A 19,476-nucleotide genomic window follows, 5' to 3' on the forward strand; every position below is an offset into this window, starting at 1 on the left:
GCAGGGGGTGGGTACGGGGCTGCTGAGGGGGGTCATACCCAACTCTGGGGGGCCTGGGGACGGTACCCAGCCCTGGGGAGGGGCAGCGGGGTGCCCGTCCCCAGTTCAACGCCCAACCCCGGAGCAGCAGCAGCCATCAATATTGTGAAATATCCGTCTGAAACAAGCCCAGCTTGGAAAACGCCTCCCACGTCCAGAAGTTTCCTCTTCTGCTGCACCTGAAGCCGCTCTGGGACAAAGACGCTTTCGCGCACAGAGCCAAAATCCCCCAAATAAGCAACGAGCCGCTGCCGCCTTCACCCAACGCCCAACTGGGAAGGGAACTGGGTGCGGAAACCCCTTCTCTGCAGTAAAGGATGACGTGGTTTAGGAGGATGCTCCCAGAAGTGGGGCACCCCGGGGACAAGGCTCATGCCCCACTGGGGACTCCCCAGCACGGAGACTGGTGGGTGCCTGCAAATCCTCTTGGCGGGCAGCAAGGAACCAGGACAAAAACCCCCAGGAACCATCACAGCCAGGCTCCGTGTTCACCAACAAATCTTTATTGACACCAACCCTGCTGTGCCAGAGCAGGACACGCTGCGTGTAAGTGGAAGAAGAGCCCAAACCCACGGCTCAGCACCCAGAAAACGTCCCCAAAATGCGACCCAGCCAAAAACTGGTGTTTGTGAGGCCACACAGCGTGCGAGACAGCCCCCGTCCCCTGCCCCTCACTCCCCCTCTGCTCCCTGGGCTGGGGCACAGGGATGGACGTCTCCCGCGGGATCCAGGAGAGGAGCGCGGGGAGTCTCCGGAGAAGGGCAGGGGCTGCCGGTGGCCGGGGAGGGGAGGGAAGGGGGGATGAGGGTCTGGGGGACGCTGCCCCTCAGGCACAGCTGGGTTTTCTCTGTTCCTACCCAAAACCAGGGGCGCAGGGTCTCCCCTTTGAACGAGGCTGGTGGGAACGTGAAGATCTCGACCCCGGTGTCGGCATGGAGGAAAGTCACCAGCCCCCGGGCGCAGTCCAGACAGACCCAGATCCTGCTGGAAAGCAGGGAATGGGGGAGGAGGGTGAGAGGAGAGGTGAGAGACGTGAACTGCCCATAGCAGTGCTGCACTGCCCAGATCCCTCCTTCAGGGCTCAAGTCCGAGAACCTCTTCCTCTCCACAGTCTCCTTGGCCACCCCAACACCCCACCACGAGTCACCTCCCACCTCCACCTCCACCTCCACCTCCCAGCAGTGTCTCCCCTCCTGGAACCTCTCCTGGCCCAAAACGCAGAACCAATTGGTAAATCTCTCCGGGACGTCGGGCAGGTCCCGCTCTTCGCTTTGCCACCTCACGCGCCTCCGATCGTCCGACAGGACGAGTTGGGAATGAGCCGTGTTTGGATCCAGGGTCACCACGTCTGCAGGGGACAGGAGGAGCCGCAGCATCAGAGCTCAGTCCCGGGCAGGTTTCACCCCCTCAGGGACAGGACCTGCCCCGCGGGGCAGGAGACTGGGCATCTCCTTCCTCCTCTCCATGCCCACCGCGGGGCCGGCCCCAGCACGGCCACGGCCGAGCTCGGTCCCGTGGGAAGAGGCACCGGTGGGGCTGCAGCCCGCGCGGGGAGGAGCAGGACGGGGAGGCAGGGGCTGGGCTGGGCAGCGCACGGGGTCTCAGGGGGTGGTGGCTCCTCTGGGGCCCAAGGGGGTAACTCAGAATGGGGTGGAACGGCAAGAAAACGGGGCGAGATACAGCCCAGTGCCATGGTCTGGGGGTCTGAGATACCAACACGACCTGGGATGGCCAGTCCCCCTTCATTGGCCACCCAGTGCCTTCACTGGCCACCCAGTTACACCTCCCGCAGAGGGAAAGGGAGGAGAACCACCCGTAAAATACAATAAAATACGCAATTACCTGGATTTTCAGGAAGCAGGAACTTTCTCCACGCTACAAGGAGGGACAAGAGCAAGGTCACGTCCCACGGCCGGTCCCCAGGGAGTCGGGGCAGGGGAGAGGGTCCATCCCTGGGCCGGTGTCCCCCGGCCGCCCACCCTCCCAGGCACATCCCCTGGGGGTTTGCTCGGATCCAGGGGATGGAGGGGATGGAGGGGACAGACACAGTGGGAAAGGGCCGAGCAGAGAGCACCCGGGAGAGGACACCGAGCCAAGAGGAGATCACGGAGACTCACTCAGTGCTGTGTCTCGTTCCCCTGGAAAGGATAAAGAAAGTCAATCAGTGATGAGAGGGGACAGCTTCTCATCCCACAACTGCACCCGCAGGAGTTGGCAGAGCCCTTCTGTTTGGGGAGGGGGAAAAGACCCCTTGGCTCCCGGGGGGGCTCTCTCCAGCCTGGTTATGTCCCACGGATGGTGGCCAGTGGGTCTGGGCAGGGGAGAGGGTCCATCCCTGGGCTGGTGTCCCCCAGCTGCCCACCCTCCCAGGCACATCCCCTTGGGGTTTCCCCACACCCAGGGGATGGAGGGATGAGGGGGACGGGCAAAGGGTGACAGGGCCGAGCACAGAGTACCCGGGAGAGGACACCGAGCCATGACAGAGCTCCTGGAGACTCACCTAGTGCTGCATCTCGATTCCCTGGAAAGCAAAAATCAAATCAATGAGTGATGAGAGGGGACGGCTTCTCATCCCATGGCTGTTCCTGCAGCAGCAGGCAGAGCTGGCGAGACCCCAAACTCCTTGTGTTTGGGGAGTGGGAAAAGACCGTGTGGGTCCCAGAGCAGGTTCCCTGCCTCCCTGCTCCCCCAGCCACCCCTCCCAGGCACCCTGCATTGAAGCCTGACTTGAGCAGAGATTTAAGGCTCAGCCTGATTTAAGCTGACTGATGACGGGTCCCCACTTCTCCCCATGACTTAGGTCACCTCCTGGGCCCCGTTCCCAGCCCCAGTGCTCTCCAGTCCCCTTCTGGGCTCCATCAACCCAGACCAACGACCACAGGGCGATCACGAGACACCCAGAGCCACGTCCCTCCCAGGGGGCTCCTTTCTCAGGAGGCTTCGCTGGTGGCAGGGGCCAGAAGGACTCACCCAGCGTTCTGGACAGCCCCACTGCAAAGCAAAGGCAGAGGAAGAGGAGGTCAGGAGAGCAGCTGCTTCATCGGCGCTAACATCTCACCAGGGACTCTTGCACCGTCCCACCAGCCAGGTGCTCTGGCCACGCTCCCTGGCCTCCCACCCACGCCCCGGGTCCTTGTCCCCATCCTTCCTGTGCCCAAAGAGCTTCTTTAATGAAGGCAAAACACCTTTTGACACGACTGTCATCCCCTTCTACGTACGTCCATGGGCCAGGGCTCAGCCTTGCTCCACCCCGATCCCCTCCATTCCATCCCCCCCGTGACAAACTCACCTTTCCTTCGCCAGAGACGAACATTGAGACCAAATGACGCCACTGAAAGCACGAGGAAGACACCCAGAGCTGCCATCCAGTGACGGGCGTTGTGGAAAAAGGGAGCTGAGAAACAAAAACACAGCAGGAAAAGGGCTCACTTTGCACTCCTGTGTAGGAGGAAAACGAAAGGGAGAAAGAAAAACTCCAAGTTCTAACTCATCGTCAGGGTTTTGGCTGGGACGGAATGAACAAGTGGACGTCATCGCTTGCAGCTATTGAGGGACGGGATGTTTTGGATTTGGGATGAGGAGCAGCGATGGGAGGGCACTGATGGTTTTGGGTGTCGCTGGGCAGTTGAGGAATGGTCTGCTCCTCACACCGCCCCACCAGCGAGTGGGCTTGGCGGGGGGCGCAAACAGTTGGGACAAAACCCGTTACTCTTCCCATTCTCTATCCCATCCCAACGGTGGGGAATGAGCGAGGGGCTGCGCGGTGCCGGCTCTGGGCTGGGATTACACCACCCCACTCCTAAAGCCTTGTGCTGGGAGCCCCGGACTCAAGGGGACATCGTCCTCTCCAGCCCACGGCCATCCCAATGCTCCCCTGAAGCCTGCCAGGCTCAGGTTATCTCCTGCGCTAAAGCTCACCTGCGGGTGCACCCCCTCCCATTCCCCCACCCCCCGCACGTTTCTCCAGCCCCCCGAGATCAAACCGTCCCCCCCCCCCCCAAGCACAGCCAACCCCAGCCCCGCTGCCATCCTGCACCTGAGATGTGCAGGGACGACGCCTGCTCCTGCTCCAGGCGGCTGTTCCTCACCACGCACGACAAGTTCCCATCGCCCTTCCCGCTCACCACGACGACATCTTGGATCTCAAACAGGCCCCTCTCGTCAGAGGAACGTCTCTGGGAGACCGAGGGCAGACGCTGCCCGTTGGCAGCCTTCCACAGCACCTGCGGTTGCGGGTACCAGCCGGCCGATCCACACACCACCCGGATGCCTCCATCCTGGTGAGCTTCCAGAGAGAGGAGAGGGACGGAGCCCATGGCTGGGGGAAGAGCCCGCCGTTGGGCTGAGTTAGGGATGGACTCGGCTCAAAGGCAAAGACCCAACCCCGTACCAGACACATCCCATTGTCCCGAGGGGGCTGTGGGACCACGCACGTGCTCCTCACACCACCCAAACCACCCCAACGTGTGCAGGAACCGGAGAGCATTGATGCCCAATGACCCCACATCGCCCATAAAACAGCCCGGCAGAGGAGGACCCAGAGGCCGAGCAAGGTCTCTGCCCTCTCCCGGCCTTGTCCAAGAAGCCCTGAGGCTTCCAGACGAGGCGCCAGGTCTCCTCCGGCACCAACGGCAAAGGCAAAGCAAGGATCCAGCTGGTGGCACCTGGGAAGAGGGCTCTTCCCAACGCCAGGCACAGCGGTAGCTCCCATCCTGGGCTCGCTTGGCAGCCCAGGCCCTGAGCCCAAGCAGCTGCTCAGCAGCTTCTCCCCTCTGCCCTCACAACACCTCGAGGACACCACAGAGACACAAAGCCACCTCGTTTGTGCCACTCTGCCCCCAAAAACACCTCCAGCACCATGTCTGTGCTCCTTCCTGGGCAGGCACGGATGGGAAGGGTCCCCTTCAACCCGCCCTCTGTCAAGGTCTATTGGCCTTTGGCATTGGATGGATGGATGTGAGGATGGGACAGAGGTCTGGGAGGGACACACCAACCCAGGGACACCTGAACCACCCCCAGGAAACACCGCACCACCCACAAACCTGCCACCTCCAGCTCCACCACGGCTTCTCCATAAGAGGCAGCATCTCTCACAGTGCAGACGTACTGGCCATCATCAGAGGGTCTCACCCCAGCGAGTCGCAAGTCCAGGGTCCCACCGGAGAGACCATCTCTGACCAACTCTGTCCTTCCAATGTATTCCCTCATCTGTGCCCCATACAGGTCCTCTCCATTTCGGTAGAGATGCACGATTTCAGAGAACCGGTACCGGATCCACCTGATCTCCAAGCTCCGAGCGTCTGCGCGTGGGGACAAGTGACACGGCAGCACGACGTCCTGCCCCACGGTGGCCAGGAGAGGTCGGTCTGGTCCCACCACTCTGAACTCAGCTTGGGGACGGAGAAGGACACAGAGAGACGGAGATTGCGCCCACGTTAATTCGGGGCGTTGCATGGCAAGGGGCGAGCGTGGCGTGAGCGGTGCCCGCTCCATCCCGCGGGTGTCGCTGTTCCCCCACCCCGTGCTCCAAAGAGCCTGGAGACACTGGAGAGGGAGTGGGAGGACTCCAAGGAGAAGGAGGTTCCCTGGGAGTGGGAACTGCTCCAGAAAGTCACCCCCACCCCCGAAAATAGCCCCCAGCCCGGCCAGCCCTGGGAGAAGGGACAAACGCTTTAGGGGAGCACTGCGGGACGGGACTGAAGGTGTCCCAGGGCAAGGGACGTGGGGGTGGCATCAAGAGCCAAAGTGAAAGTGAAACCCATCCGCGGCCGAGCTCTGGGCTCAGCTCCTCCTGCCCCACGGCACCTCCCCTGCCCCACATCTGCCCCCCGCAGCGGGCTCAGCGCCCCCAGCCCTGCAGGATCCCTACCTGATCCCAGGCGGAGCACGTGGAGAGTCAGGAAATAACTCAGGAGGCCCCTGGGGCTGGCGGGGAACCCCATCTGCGGGCGCAGCTGGAGAAGAGGGTGGGAAGGGAGGCAGAGGGAGGGCAAGGGGGCGTTACAGCCGCCGGGGAGGGGATGGGGAAGAAGGGCTGCACCCGCCCCCAGGGAGGCTCCAGAAATCCCACCAAACCCCCCGCACCCTGCCGTCGGGAGGAACCGTCGGTCGAGGGCAGGACGGGCCCACGCCGCGGCTCCCGCTGCAGCCCCTGCTCTGCCCCACTGCCCCCCTCCCCCCTGGGTTTCTTCTGAACCCCTCATACGAGACTTTAAATTAATTAGAGATTCTTAATGCCCTGCGGAAAGGAAATTCACTCACCGGACGGGTACCATCTGCAGGAGGCACCTGGTAACTCCCAACACCTCCAAGCTTTGTGCGGTTTTCCAGGCGCAGGATTATGGGCTTTGGAGTGACTCCAGGCTCCACCCCGCCCCCGAGGCCAGGGGAAAAAGAAGAAGAATGAAAGTAGGAAAAAGAAGAAGAAAAGTGGGAAAAGAAGAAGAAAAGTGGGAAAAAGAAGAAGAAAAGTAGGAAAAGAAAGAGAAAAGTGGAAAAAAGAAGAAGAAAAGTAGGAAAAAGAAAAAGAAAAGTGGGAAAAAGAAGAAAAGTGGGAAAAAGAAGGAGAAAAGTAGGAAAAGAAGAAGAAGAGTAGGAAAGAGAAGAAGAAAAGTGGAAAAAGAAGAAAAGTGGAAAAAGAAGGAGAAAAGTAGGAAAAGAAGAACAACAGTGGAAAAAAAAGAAGAAAAGTGGGAAAAAGAAGAAGAAAAGTGGAAAGAGAAGAAGAAAAGTAGGAACGAGAAGAAGAAAAGTGGAAAAAAGAAGAAGAAAAGTGGAAAAAAGAAGAAGAAAAGTAGGAAAAGAAGGAGAAAAGTGGGGAAAAGAAGAAGAAACGCAGGAAAAGAAGAAAAAAGTAGGAAAAAGAAGAAGAAAAGTGGAAAAAAGAGGAAGAAAAGCAGGAAAAGAAGAAGAAAAGTAGGAAAAGAAGAAGAAAAGTGGAAAAAAGAAGAAGAAAAGTGGGAAAAAGAAGAAGAAAAGTGGGAAAAAGAAGAAGAAAAGCAGGAAAAGAAGAAGAAAAGCAGGAAAAGAAGAAGAAAAGTGGGAAAAAGAAGAAGAAAAGTAGGAAAAGAAGAAGAAAAGTGGGAAAAAGAAGAAGAAAAGTGGGAAAAGAAGAAGAAAAGCAGGAAAAGAAGAAGAAAAGTGGGAAAAAGAAAGAGAAAAGTAGGAAAAGAAGAAGAAAAGTGGGAAAAAGAAGAAGAAAATTGGAAAAAGAAGAAAAGTGGAAAAAGAAGGAGAAAAGTAGGAAAAGAAGAACAACAGTGGAAAAAAAAAGAAGAAAAGTGGGAAAAAGAAGAAGAAAAGTGGAAAGAGAAGAAGAAAAGTAGGAACGAGAAGAAGAATAGTGGAAACGAAGAAGAAAAGTGGAAAAAAGAAGAAGGAAAGTAGGAAAAGAAGGAGAAAAGTGGGGAAAAGAAGAAGAAACGCAGGAAAAGAAGAAAAAAGTAGGAAAAAGAAGAAGAAAAGTGGAAAAAAGAGGAAGAAAAGCAGGAAAAGAAGAAGAAAAGTAGGAAAAGAAGAAGAAAAGTGGAAAAAAGAAGAAGAAAAGTAGGAAAACAAGAGGAAAAGTGGGAAAAAGTAGATGAAAAGTAGGAAAAGAAGAAGAAAAGTGGGAAAAAGAAGAAGAAAAGCAGGAAAAGAAGAAGAAGGATAGTGGGAAAAAGAAGAAGAAAAGCAGGAAAAGAAGAAGAAAAGTGGGAAAAAGAAGAAAAAAAGCAGGAAAAGAAGAAGAAAAGTGGTGGAACCTCCCCAGTGCCCAGGACGGGGGGACGGTCGCGGCCCCGGTGCTGCTGGCCACGCCGGTCTTGAGACAGGCCGGGACGCTGGTGGCCACCTCGGCCACCTGGGCGCGCATTCGTCCATCTCTCGACCAACACCCCCAGGTCCTTTTCTGCCGGGGAGGGCTCCAGCCGCTCCTCCCCCAGCCCCCAGCGTCCATGGGGTTGGTGTGACCCATGGGCAGGACCCGGCACTTGGCCTTGGGCAACCTCCCACCAACGCCTTGGGCCCATCCATCCGACAGCTCTGGATCCCTCCGTAGATCCATCCATCCCACCCTCCGGCACATCAACGCTCCCACCAACGCCTTGGGCCCATCCATCTAACCGGATCCCTCCGTAGATCCATCCATCCCACCCTCCGGCACGTCAACGCTCCCACCAACGCCTTGGTCCCATCCCTCCAACAGCTCTGGATCCCTCCATAGATCCATCCATCCCACCCTCCGGCACATCAATGCTCCCACCAACGCCTTGGGCCCATCCATCCGATAGCTCCGGATCCCTCCGTAGATCCATCCATCCCACCCTCCGGCACATCAACGCTCCCACCAACGCCTTGGACTCATCCATCCGACAGCTCCAGATCCCTCTGTAGATCCATCCATCCCACCCTCCGGCACATCAACGCTCCCACCAACGCCTTGGGCCCATCCATCCGACACCTCCGGATCCCTCCCTAGATCCATCCCACCCTCCGGCACGTCAACGCTCCCACCAACGCCTTGGACCCATCCATCCGACACCTCCGGATCCCTCCGTAGATCCATCCATCCCACCCTCCGGCACATCAACGCTCCCACCAACGCCCAAGGGGTTCCGAGGGGTCCCCAAGGGTTTCCAAGGGGTCCCAAGGGGTTCCAAGGGGTCTCCAGGGTTCCAAGGGGGTCCCCAAGGGTTTCCAAGGGGTCCCAAGCGGTTCCAAGGGGTCACAAGGGGGTCCCCAAGGGTTTCCAAGAGGGTCTCCAGGGTTTCCAAGGGGTCCCAAGGGGTTCCAAGGGGGTCCCAAGGGGTCCCAAGGGGTTCCAAGGGGTCTCCAGGGTTCCCAAGAGGGTCCCCAAGGGTTTCCAAGAGGGTCTCCAGGTGGGTCCCAAGGGTTTCCAAGGGGTCCCAAGGGGTTCCAAGGCGTCACAAGGGGGTCCCCAAGGGTTTCCAAGGGGTCTCCAAGGGGTTGCAAGGGGTTCCAAGGGGTCTCCAGGGTTCCCAAGGGGTCCAGGGGTTTCCAAAGGGTCCCATGGTGTTCCAACGGGGGTCCCCAAGGGTTTCCAAGTGGTTCCCAGGGGATCCTGGCCCCCTTGGACTCCCCCCGGGGGGGTGGTGGGGTGGTTTTAACCTTACGTCAGTAATGTAGGACCAGGCAGCGGCTCCCACGCCGTTGCCCATCCCCCCGCGTTGTGGGGTGGGGGGGGGGAGGGGAGAAGAGGGAGAAAAGGGGCGGGAAAAAGACCCTCGCGGGTTGGGGGGCAGGCAATCGAATAGAGGAGCAATGGGCGAGGAAAAGACCGATATTTATTGTAAAATAATGTACGGGATAAAGCGACCCGACGCTGAGTTGCCCTCCCCACCCGAGCGCTGGTTGCCCGGCCCGTCCCCAGCGGCGACGGCGGGTCCCGGCCCCCCCACCCCACCCCCGGCAGCGACCCCCCGTTTCTATCCCCAACGGGACGCCCGTGGGGCGGAATATCCCTTTTGGGCGCCTTCTCCCGGCCGCGCTCCCGCTGGGCTGCGACGGGGAAGGCGAAAAAAAAGAAAAAAGCCCTCGACTGACGGACGGAAACGTCTCTCGGCCGCGTCCCGACGTCGTGTTCTCGCCCGCTAAATCCAAAAAGGCAACCCAGAGCCGAAGGAAAATTCCCTCCATCAAAGCCAAAAGGATGACACCCCCCCCCAGCCGCTCACAGCCTCCCGGAGGGGACACGACACCCCGCAGCGACCCCCCTCCGTCCCCTGCCCCTCACTCCCCCTCTGCTCCCTGGGCTGGGGCACAGGGATGGACGTCTCCCGCGGGATCCAGGAGAGGAGCGTGGGGAGTCTCCGGAGAAGGGCAGGGGCTGCCGGCGGCTGGGGACGGGAGGGAAGGGGGGATGAGGGTCTGGGGGACGCTGCCCCTCAGGCACAGCTGGGTTTTCTCTGTTTCTACCCAAAACCAGGGGCGCAGGGTCTCCCCTTTGAACGAGGCTGGTGGGAACGTGAAGATCTCGACCCCGGTGTCGGCATCGAGGAAAGTCACCAGCCCCCGGGCGCAGTCCAGACAGACCCAGATCCTGCTGGGGAGCGGGGACTGGGGAAGGAAGGTGGGAGGAGAGGTGAGAGACATGAACTGCCCATAGCAGTGCTGCACTGCCCAGATCCCTCCTTCAGGGCTCCAGTCCGAGAACCTCTTCCTCTCCACAGACTCCTTGGCCACCCCAACAGCCCACCACGAGTCACCTCCCACCTCCACCTCCACCTCCACCTCCACCTCCCAGCAGTGTCTCCCCTCCCGGAACCCCTCCTGGCCAAAAACGCAGAAATAATAGGTAAATCTCTCCGGGATGTCGGGCAGGTCCCGCTCTTCTCTTTGCCACCTCACGCGCCTCTGATCGTCCGACAGGACGAGTTGGGAATGAGCCGTGTTTGGATCCAGGGTCACCACATCTGCAGGGGACAGGAGGAGCCGCAGCATCAGAGCTCAGTCCCGGGCAGGTTTCACCCCCTCGGGGACAGGACCTGGCCCCCAGGGCAGGAGACTGGGCATCTCCTTCCTCCTCTCCATCCCCACCGCGGGGCCGGCCCCAGCACGGCCACGGCCGAGCTCGGTCCCGTGGGAAGAGGCACCGGTGGGGCTGCAGCCCGCGCAGGGAGGAGCAGGACGGGGAGGCAGGGGCTGGGCTGGGCAGCGCACGGGGTCTCAGGGGGCGGTGGCTCCTCTGGGGCCCAAGGGGGTGACTCAGAATGGGACGAAATTGCAAGAAAACGGGGCGAGATACAGCCCAGTGCCATGGTCTGGGGGGGTCTGAGACACCAACACGACCCGGGATGGCCAGTCCCCCTTCAGTGGCCACCCAGTGCCTTCACTGGCCACCCAGTTACACCTCCCGCAGAGGGAAAGGGAGGAGAACCACCCATAAAAATACAGTAAAATACGCAATTACCTGGATTTTCAGGAAGCAGGAACTTTCTCCACGCTACAAGGAGGGACAAGAGCAAGGTCACGTCCCACGGCCGGTCCCCAGGGAGTTGGGGCAAGGGAGAGGGTCCATCCCTGGGCCGGTGCCCCCGGCCGCCCACCCTCCCGGGCACGTCCCCTGGGGGTTTGTTGGGATCCAAGGGATGGAGGGATGGAGGGGACGGACACAGCGGGAAAGGGCCGAGCAGAGATCACCCGGGAGAGGACACCGAGCCACAAGGAGATCACGGAGACTCACCCAACCGTGCAGCTTGTTCCTCTGGAATGGAAAAAAAGAAGCGATGAGTGATGAGAGGGGACGGCTTCTCATCCCATGGCTGCTCCTTTAGGAGCGCACAGAGCTCGAGGAGAGCTCAGAGAGTTTGGGGGGTGGGAAAAGACCACAAAACCCTGTGAATGGCCCCCTCCAGCCAGGTCATGTCCCACGGCCGGTCCCCAGGGAGTCTGGCCAAGGGAGAGGGTCCATCCCTGGGCTGGTGTCCCCCAGCTGCCCACCCTCCCAGGCACATCCCGTTGGAGTTTCCCCACCCCCAGGGGATGGAGGGATGGAGGGGCCAGGCAAAGGGGGATAGGGCCTAGCACAGAGCACCCGGGAGAGGACACGGAGCCAAGAGGAGATCACGGAGACTCACGCATTGCCGCGTCTCGTTCCTCTGGAAAGGATAAAGAAAGTCAATCAGTGATGAGAGGGGACAGCTTCTCATCCCACAACTGCACCCGCAGGAGTTGGCAGAGCCCTTCTGTTTGGGGAGGGGGAAAAGAGCCCTTGGCTCCCGGGGGGGCTCCCTCCAGCCTGGTTATGTCCCATGGATGGTGGCCAGTGGGTCTGGGCAGGGGAGAGGGTCCATCCCTGGGCTGGTGTCCCCCAGCTGCCCACCCTCCCAGGCACATCCCCTTGGGGTTTCTGCGGATCCAAGGGATGGAGGGATGGAACGGACGGGCAAAGGGGGGAAAGGGCCGAGCACAGAGCACCCGGGAGAGGACACCGAGCCAAGAGGAGATCACGGAGACTCACCCAGTGCTGCAGCTTTTTCACCTGGAAAGGAAAAAAAGAAGCGATGAGTGATGAGAGGGGACGGCTTCTCATCCCATGGCTGCTCCTACAGGAGCGCACAGAGCTCGAGGAGAGCTCAGAGAGTTTGGGGAGTGGGAAAAGACTCCCACACCCTGTGAATGTCCATCTCCAGCCAGGTCATGCCCCACGGCCGGTCCCCAGGGAGTCTGGCCAAGGGAGAGGGTCCATCCCTGGGCTGGTGTCCCCCAGCTGCCCACCCTCCCAGGCACATCCCCTTGGGGTTTCTGTGGAGCCAGGGGATGGAGGGATGGAGGGGACGGGCAAAGGGGGATAGGGCCGAGCACAGAGCACCCGGGAGAGGACACCGAGCCAAGAGGAGATCATGGAGACTCACTCAGTGCTGTGTCTCGTTCCCCTGGAAAGGATAAAGAAAGTCAATCAGTGATGAGAGGGGACAGCTTCTCATCCCACAACTGCACCCGCAGGACTTGGCAGAGCCCTTCTGTTTGGGGAGGGGGAAAAGAGCCCTTGGCTCCCAGGGGGGCTCCCTCCAGCCTGGTTCTGTCCCATGGATGGTGGCCAGTGGGTCTGGGCAGGGGAGAGGGTCCATCCCTGGGCTGGTGTCCCCCAGCTGCCCACCCTCCCAGGCACATCCCCTTGGGGTTTCCCTGCCCCCAGGGGATGGAGGGATGGAGGGGACGGGCACGGGGGGACAGGGCCGAGCACAGAGCACCCGGGAAAGGACACCGAGCCAAGAGGAGATCATGGAGACTCACTCAGTGCTGTGTCTCGTTCCCCTGGAAAGGATAAAGAAAGTCAATCAGTGATGAGAGGGGACAGCTTCTCATCCCATGGCTGCTCCTACAGGAGAAGGCAGAGCCCTTCTGTTTGGGGAGGGGGAAAAGAGCCCTTGGCTCCCGGGGGGCTCCCTTCAGCCTGGTTATGTCCCATGGATGGTGGCCAGTGGGTCTGGACAGGGGAGAGGGTCCAACCCTGGGCTGGTGTCCCCCAGCTGCCCACCCTCCCAGGCACATCCCCTTGGGGTTTCCCCACACCCAGGGGATGGAGGGATGGAGGGGACGGGCAAAGGGGGAAAGGGCCGAGCACAGAGCACCCGGGAGAGGACACCAAGGCAAGAGGAGATCACGGAGACTCACCCAACAGTGCAGCTTGTTCCTCTGGAATGGAAAAAAAGAAGCGATGAGTGATGAGAGGGGACGGCTTCTCATCCCATGGCTGCTCCTACAGGAGCACACAGAGCTCGAGGAGAGCTCAGAGAGTTTGGGGAGTGGGAAAAGACCACAAAACCCTGTGAATGGCCCCCTCCAGCCAGGTCATGTCCCACGGCCGGTCCCCAGGGAGTCTGGCCAAGGGAGAGAGTCCATCCCTGGGCTGGTGTCCCCCAGCTGCCCACCCTCCCAGGCACATCCCGTTGGAGTTTCCCCACCCCCAGGGGATGGAGGGATGGAGGGGACGGGCAAAGGGGGAAAGGGCTGAGCACAGAGCACCCGGGAGAGGACACCGAGCCATGACAGAGCTCCTGGAGACTCACCTAGTTCTGCATCTCGATTCCCTGGAAAGCAAAAATCAAATTAATGAGTGATGAGAGGGGACGGCTTCTCATCCCATGGCTGTTCCTGCAGGAGCAGGCAGAGCTGGCGAGACCCCAAACTCCTTGTGTTTGGGGAGTGGGAAAAGACTGTGTGGGTCCCAGAGCAGGTTCCCTGCCTCCCTTCTCCCCCAGCCACCCCTCCCGGGCACCCTGCATTGAAGCCTGACTTGAGCAGAGATTTAAGGCTCAGCCTGATTTAAGCTGACTGATGACGGGTCCCCACTTCTCCCCATGACTTAGGTCACCTCCTGGGCCCCGTTCCCAGCCCCAGTGCTCTCCACTCCCCTTCTGGGCTCCATCAACCCAGACCAACGACCACAGGGCGATCACGAGACACCCAGAGCCACGTCCCTCCCAGGGGGCTCCTTTCTCAGGAGGCTTCGCTGGTGGCAGGGGCCAGAAGGACTCACCCAGCGTTCTGGACAGCCCCACTGCAAAGCAAAGGCAGAGGAAGAGGAGGTCAGGAGAGCAGCTGCTTCATCGGCGCTAACATCTCACCAGGGACTCTTGCACCGTCCCACCAGCCAGGTGCTCTGGCCACGCTCCCTGGCCTCCCACCCACACCCCGGGTCCTTGTCCCCATCCTTCCTGTGCCCAAAGAGCTTCTTTAATGAAGGCAAAACACCTTTTGACACGACTGTCATCCCCTTCTACGTACGTCCATGGGCCAGGGCTCAGCCTTGCTCCACCCCGATCCCCTCCATTCCATCCCCCCCGTGACAAACTCACCTTTCCTTCGCCAGAGATAAACATTGAGACTAAATGATGCCACTGAAAGCACGAGGAAGACACCCAGAGCTGCCATCCAAGGACGGGCGTTGTGGAAAAAGGGAGCTGAGAAACAAAAACACAGCAGGAAAAGGGCTCACTTTGCACTCCTGTGTAGGAGGAAAACGAAAGGGAGAAAGAAAAACTCCAAGTTCTAACTCATCGTCAGGGTTTTGCCTGGGACGGAATGAACAAGTGGACGTCATCGCTTGCAGCTATTGAGGGATGGGATGTTTTGGATTTGGGATGAGAAGCAGCGATGGGAGCGCACTGATGGTTTTGGGTGTCGCTGGGCAGTCGAGGAATGGTCTGCTCCTCACACCACCCCACCAGCGAGTGGGCTTGGGGGACGCAAACAGCTGGGACAAAACCCGTTACTCTTCCCATTCTCTATCCCATCCCAATGGTGGGGAATGAGCGAGGGGCTGCGCGGTGCCGGCTCTGGGCTGGGATTACACCACCCCACTCCTAAAGCCTTGTGCTGGGAGCCCCGGGCTCAAGGGGACATCGTCCTCTCCAGCGCACAGACATCCCAATGCTCCCCTGAAGCCCGCCAGGCTCAGGTTATCTCCTGTGCTAAAGCTCACCTGCGGGTGCACCCCCTCCCATTCCCCCACCCCCCGCACGTTTCTCCAGCCCCCCTAGATCAAACCGCTCCCCCCTCAAGCGCAGCCAACCCCAGCCCCGCTGCCATCCTGCACCTGAGATGTGCAGGGACGACGCCTGCTCCTGCTCCAGGCGGCTGTTCCTCACCACGCACGACAAGTTCCCATCGCCCTTCCCGCTCACCACGACGACATCTTGGATCTCAAACAGGCCCCTCTCGTCAGAGGAACGTCTCTGGGAGACCGAGGGCAGACGCTGCCCGTTGGCAGCCTTCCACAGCACCTCCGGTTGTGGGTACCAGCCGGCCGATCCACACACCACCCGGATGCCTCCGTCCTGGTGAGCCTCCAGAGAGATGAGAGGGACGGAGCCCATGGCTGGGGGAAGAGCCCGCCGTTGGGCTGAGTTAGGGATGGACTCGGCTCAAAGGCAAAGACCCAACCCCGTACCAGACACATCCCATTGTCCCGAGGGGGCTGTGGGACCACGCACGTGCTCCTCACACCACCCAAACCACCCCAACGTGTGCAGGAACCGGAGAGCATTGATGCCCAATGACCCCACATCGCCCATAAAACAGCCCGGCAGAGGAGGACCCAGAGGCCGAGCAAGGTCTCTGCCCTCTCCCGGCCTTGTCCAAGAAGCCCTGAGGCTTCCAGACGAGGCGCCAGGTCTCCTCCGGCACAAACGGCAAAGGCAAAGCAAGGATCCAGCTGGTGGCACCTGGGAAGAGGGCTCTTCCCAACGCCAGGCACAGCGGTAGCTCCCATCCTGGGCTCGCTTGGCAGCCCAGGCCCTGAGCCCAAGCAGCTGCTCAGCAGCTTCTCCCCTCTGCCCTCACAACACCTCGAGGACACCACAGAGACACAAAGCCACCTCGTTTGTGCCACTCTGCCCCCAAAAACACCTCCAGCACCATGTCTGTGCTCCTTCCTGGGCAGGCACGGATGGGAAGGGTCCCCTTCAACCCGCCCTCTGTCAAGGTCTATTGGCCTTTGGCATTGGATGGATGGATGTGAGGATGGGACAGAGGTCTGGGAGGGACACACCAACCCAGGGACACCTGAACCACCCCCAGGAAACACCGCACCACCCACAAACCTGCCACCTCCAGCTCCACCATGGCTTCTTCATAAGTGGTAGCATCCTGCACGGTGCAGACATACTGGCCATCATCAGAGGGTCTCACCCCAGCGAGTCGCAAGTCCAGGGTCCCACCGGAGAGACCATCTCTGACCAACTCTGTCCTTCCAGTGTATTCCTTCATCTTTGCCCCATACAGGTCCTCTCCATTTCGGTAGAGATGCACGATTTCAGAGAACTGGTGCCGGATCCACCTGATCTCCAAGCTCCGAGCGTCCGCGCGTGGGGACAAGTGACACGGCAGCACGACGTCCTGCCCCACGGTGGCAAGGAGAGGTCGGTCTGGTCCCACCACTCTGAACTCAGCTTGGGGACGGAGAAGGACACAGAGAGACGGAGATTGCGCCCACGTTAATTCGGGGCGTTGCATGGCAAGGGGCGAGCGTGGCGTGAGCGGTGCCCGCTCCATCCCGCGGGTGTCTCTTTGCCCCCACCCCGTGCTCCAAAGAGCCTGGAGACACTGGAGAGGGAGTGGGAGGACTCCAAGGAGAAGGAGGTTCCCTGGGAGTGGGAACTGCTCCAGAAAGTCACCCCCAACCCCGAAAATAGCCCCCAGCCCGGCCAGCCCTGGGAGAAGGGACAAACGCTTTAGGGGAGCACTGCGGGACGGGACTGAAGGTGTCCCAGGGCAAGGGACGTGGGGGTGGCATCAAGAGCCAAAGTGAAAGTGAAACCCATCCGCGGCCGAGCTCTGGGCTCAGCTCCTCCTGCCCCACGGCACCTCCCCTGCCCCACATCTGCCCCCCGCAGCGGGCTCAGCGCCCCCAGCCCTGCAGGATCCCTACCTGATCCCAGGCGGAGCACGTGGAGAGTCAGGAAATAACTCAGGAGGCCCCTGGGGCTGGCGGGGAACCCCATCTGCGGGCGCAGCTGGAGAAGAGGGTGGGAAGGGAGGCAGAGGGAGGGCAAGGGGGCGTTACAGCCGCCGGGGAGGGGATGGGGAAGAAGGGCTGCACCCGCCCCCAGGGAGGCTCCAGAAATCCCACCAAACCCCCCGCACCCTGCCGTCGGGAGGAACCGTCGGTCGAGGGCAGGACGGGCCCACGCCGCGGCTCCCGCTGCAGCCCCTGCTCTGCCCCACTGCCCCCCTCCCCCCTGGGTTTCTTCTGAACCCCTCATACGAGACTTTAAATTAATTAGAGATTCTTAATGCCCTGCGGAAAGGAAATTCACTCACCGGACGGGTACCATCTGCAGGAGGCACCTGGTAACTCCCAACACCTCCAAGCTTTGTGCGGTTTTCCAGGCGCAGGATTATGGGCTTTGGAGTGACTCCAGGCTCCACCCCGCCCCCGAGGCCAGGGGAAAAAGAAGAAGAATGAAAGTAGGAAAAAGAAGAAGAAAAGTGGGAAAAGAAGAAGAAAAGTGGGAAAAAGAAGAAGAAAAGTAGGAAAAGAAAGAGAAAAGTGGAAAAAAGAAGAAGAAAAGTAGGAAAAAGAACAAGAAAAGTGGGAAAAAGAAGAAAAGTGGGAAAAAGAAGGAGAAAAGTAGGAAAAGAAGAAGAAGAGTAGGAAAGAGAAGAAGAAAAGTGGAAAAAGAAGAAAAGTGGAAAAAGAAGGAGAAAAGTAGGAAAAGAAGAACAACAGTGGAAAAAAAAGAAGAAAAGTGGGAAAAAGAAGAAGAAAAGTGGAAAGAGAAGAAGAAAAGTAGGAACGAGAAGAAGAAAAGTGGAAAAAAGAAGAAGAAAAGTGGAAAAAAGAAGAAGAAAAGTAGGAAAAGAAGGAGAAAAGTGGGGAAAAGAAGAAGAAACGCAGGAAAAGAAGAAAAAAGTAGGAAAAAGAAGAAGAAAAGTGGAAAAAAGAGGAAGAAAAGCAGGAAAAGAAGAAGAAAAGTAGGAAAAGAAGAAGAAAAGTGGAAAAAAGAAGAAGAAAAGTGGGAAAAAGAAGAAGAAAAGTGGGAAAAAGAAGAAGAAAAGCAGGAAAAGAAGAAGAAAAGCAGGAAAAGAAGAAGAAAAGTGGGAAAAAGAAGAAGAAAAGTAGGAAAAGAAGAAGAAAAGTGGGAAAAAGAAGAAGAAAAGTGGGAAAAGAAGAAGAAAAGCAGGAAAAGAAGAAGAAAAGTGGGAAAAAGAAAGAGAAAAGTAGGAAAAGAAGAAGAAAAGTGGGAAAAAGAAGAAGAAAATTGGAAAAAGAAGAAAAGTGGAAAAAGAAGGAGAAAAGTAGGAAAAGAAGAACAACAGTGGAAAAAAAAAGAAGAAAAGTGGGAAAAAGAAGAAGAAAAGTGGAAAGAGAAGAAGAAAAGTAGGAACGAGAAGAAGAATAGTGGAAACGAAGAAGAAAAGTGGAAAAAAGAAGAAGGAAAGTAGGAAAAGAAGGAGAAAAGTGGGGAAAAGAAGAAGAAACGCAGGAAAAGAAGAAAAAAGTAGGAAAAAGAAGAAGAAAAGTGGAAAAAAGAGGAAGAAAAGCAGGAAAAGAAGAAGAAAAGTAGGAAAAGAAGAAGAAAAGTGGAAAAAAGAAGAAGAAAAGTAGGAAAACAAGAGGAAAAGTGGGAAAAAGTAGATGAAAAGTAGGAAAAGAAGAAGAAAAGTGGGAAAAAGAAGAAGAAAAGCAGGAAAAGAAGAAGAAGGATAGTGGGAAAAAGAAGAAGAAAAGCAGGAAAAGAAGAAGAAAAGTGGGAAAAAGAAGAAAAAAAGCAGGAAAAGAAGAAGAAAAGTGGTGGAACCTCCCCAGTGCCCAGGACGGGGGGACGGTCGCGGCCCCGGTGCTGCTGGCCACGCCGGTCTTGAGACAGGCCGGGACGCTGGTGGCCACCTCGGCCACCTGGGCGCGCATTCGTCCATCTCTCGACCAACACCCCCAGGTCCTTTTCTGCCGGGGAGGGCTCCAGCCGCTCCTCCCCCAGCCCCCAGCGTCCATGGGGTTGGTGTGACCCATGGGCAGGACCCGGCACTTGGCCTTGGGCAACCTCCCACCAACGCCTTGGGCCCATCCATCCGACAGCTCTGGATCCCTCCGTAGATCCATCCATCCCACCCTCCGGCACATCAACGCTCCCACCAACGCCTTGGGCCCATCCATCTAACCGGATCCCTCCGTAGATCCATCCATCCCACCCTCCGGCACGTCAACGCTCCCACCAACGCCTTGGTCCCATCCCTCCAACAGCTCTGGATCCCTCCATAGATCCATCCATCCCACCCTCCGGCACATCAACGCTCCCACCAACGCCTTGGTCCCATCCATCCAACAGCTCTGGATCCCTCCATAGATCCATCCATCCCACCCTCCGGCACATCAATGCTCCCACCAACGCCTTGGGCCCATCCATCCGATAGCTCCGGATCCCTCCGTAGATCCATCCATCCCACCCTCCGGCACATCAACGCTCCCACCAACGCCTTGGACTCATCCAT

General features: G+C 58.5%; 3 protein-coding genes across 9 annotated transcripts; all 3 read right to left on the bottom strand.

The window, feature by feature from the left end:
• Positions 1–525: 525 nt before the first annotated feature.
• LOC141735108 (butyrophilin subfamily 1 member A1-like) lies at positions 526–8,155 on the bottom strand. Of its 5 annotated transcripts, XR_012584638.1 has the most exons (10): positions 6,301–8,155; positions 5,909–5,993; positions 5,082–5,429; positions 4,076–4,357; positions 3,329–3,433; positions 3,010–3,030; positions 2,540–2,661; positions 2,157–2,177; positions 1,882–1,914; positions 526–1,387 (listed from the first exon to the last, which is right to left on the bottom strand). XR_012584638.1 is itself a non-coding variant. In XM_074567556.1 (9 exons), exons 1-9 carry the CDS (start codon positions 6,240–6,242, stop codon positions 711–713), a joined length of 1,842 nt encoding a protein of 613 aa, XP_074423657.1. In that variant the 5' UTR covers positions 6,243–6,290; the 3' UTR covers positions 526–710. The 5 variants fall into 5 exon arrangements, 2 of the variants coding, with proteins under 2 accessions (XP_074423657.1, XP_074423655.1); XR_012584636.1 differs by lacking the exon at positions 5,909–5,993; XM_074567556.1 differs by lacking the exon at positions 6,301–8,155 and having other exon boundaries at positions 2,540–2,560; positions 5,909–6,290.
• Positions 8,156–9,097: 942 nt separating this feature from the next.
• Positions 9,098–12,010, bottom strand: LOC141735200 (butyrophilin subfamily 2 member A2-like). Its single transcript, XM_074567814.1, has 5 exons — positions 11,999–12,010; positions 11,616–11,636; positions 11,222–11,242; positions 10,949–10,981; positions 9,098–10,451 (listed from the first exon to the last, which is right to left on the bottom strand). The coding sequence occupies exons 2-5, from the start codon at positions 11,617–11,619 to the stop codon at positions 9,769–9,771; spliced, it is 741 nt and encodes a 246-aa protein (XP_074423915.1). The 5' UTR covers positions 11,620–11,636; positions 11,999–12,010; the 3' UTR covers positions 9,098–9,768.
• Positions 12,011–13,759: 1,749 nt separating this feature from the next.
• LOC141735111 (butyrophilin subfamily 3 member A2-like) lies at positions 13,760–19,186 on the bottom strand. 3 transcript variants are annotated; one of them, XM_074567559.1, is made up of 5 exons: positions 17,305–19,186; positions 16,086–16,433; positions 15,080–15,361; positions 14,340–14,444; positions 13,760–14,041 (listed from the first exon to the last, which is right to left on the bottom strand). In XM_074567559.1, exons 1-5 carry the CDS (start codon positions 19,139–19,141, stop codon positions 13,797–13,799), a joined length of 2,817 nt encoding a protein of 938 aa, XP_074423660.1. In that variant the 5' UTR covers positions 19,142–19,186; the 3' UTR covers positions 13,760–13,796. The 3 variants fall into 3 exon arrangements, with proteins under 3 accessions (XP_074423660.1, XP_074423662.1, XP_074423661.1); XM_074567561.1 differs by lacking the exon at positions 17,305–19,186 and adding an exon at positions 16,913–17,294; XM_074567560.1 differs by lacking the exons at positions 13,760–14,041; positions 14,340–14,444; positions 15,080–15,361 and adding an exon at positions 16,913–16,997 and having other exon boundaries at positions 16,295–16,433.
• Positions 19,187–19,476: the final 290 nt, after the last annotated feature.

Source organism: Larus michahellis, chromosome 29, assembly GCF_964199755.1.
Source record: "Larus michahellis chromosome 29, bLarMic1.1, whole genome shotgun sequence".
NCBI classification, from domain to species: domain Eukaryota; kingdom Metazoa; phylum Chordata; class Aves; order Charadriiformes; family Laridae; genus Larus; species Larus michahellis.

Coding starts and splice junctions, on each gene's coding strand:
- LOC141735108 (XM_074567554.1), bottom strand. CDS start 8,137: ATGGATGGGCCCAAGGCGTTGGTGGGAGCGTTGATGTGCCGGAGGGTG. Junction 5,430..6,300: donor CTGCAGATGGTACCCGTCCG/GTGAGTGAATTT, acceptor TCCGTCCCCAAG/CTGAGTTCAGAGTGGTGGGA. Junction 4,358..5,081: donor GGTGGAGCTGGAGGTGGCAG/GTTTGTGGGTGG, acceptor CTCTTCCCCCAG/CCATGGGCTCCGTCCCTCTC.
- LOC141735200 (XM_074567814.1), bottom strand. Junction 10,982..11,221: donor GGAACAAGCTGCACGGTTGG/GTGAGTCTCCGT, acceptor CCCTCCTTGTAG/CGTGGAGAAAGTTCCTGCTT. Junction 10,452..10,948: donor CCTGCTTCCTGAAAATCCAG/GTAATTGCGTAT, acceptor TGTCCCCTGCAG/ATGTGGTGACCCTGGATCCA.
- LOC141735111 (XM_074567559.1), bottom strand. CDS start 19,141: ATGGATGGGCCCAAGGCGTTGGTGGGAGCGTTGATGTGCCGGAGGGTG. Junction 14,445..15,079: donor GTCGTCCCTGCACATCTCAG/GTGCAGGATGGC, acceptor TTTGTTTCTCAG/CTCCCTTTTTCCACAACGCC. Junction 14,042..14,339: donor TTATCTCTGGCGAAGGAAAG/GTGAGTTTGTCA, acceptor TTTGCTTTGCAG/TGGGGCTGTCCAGAACGCTG.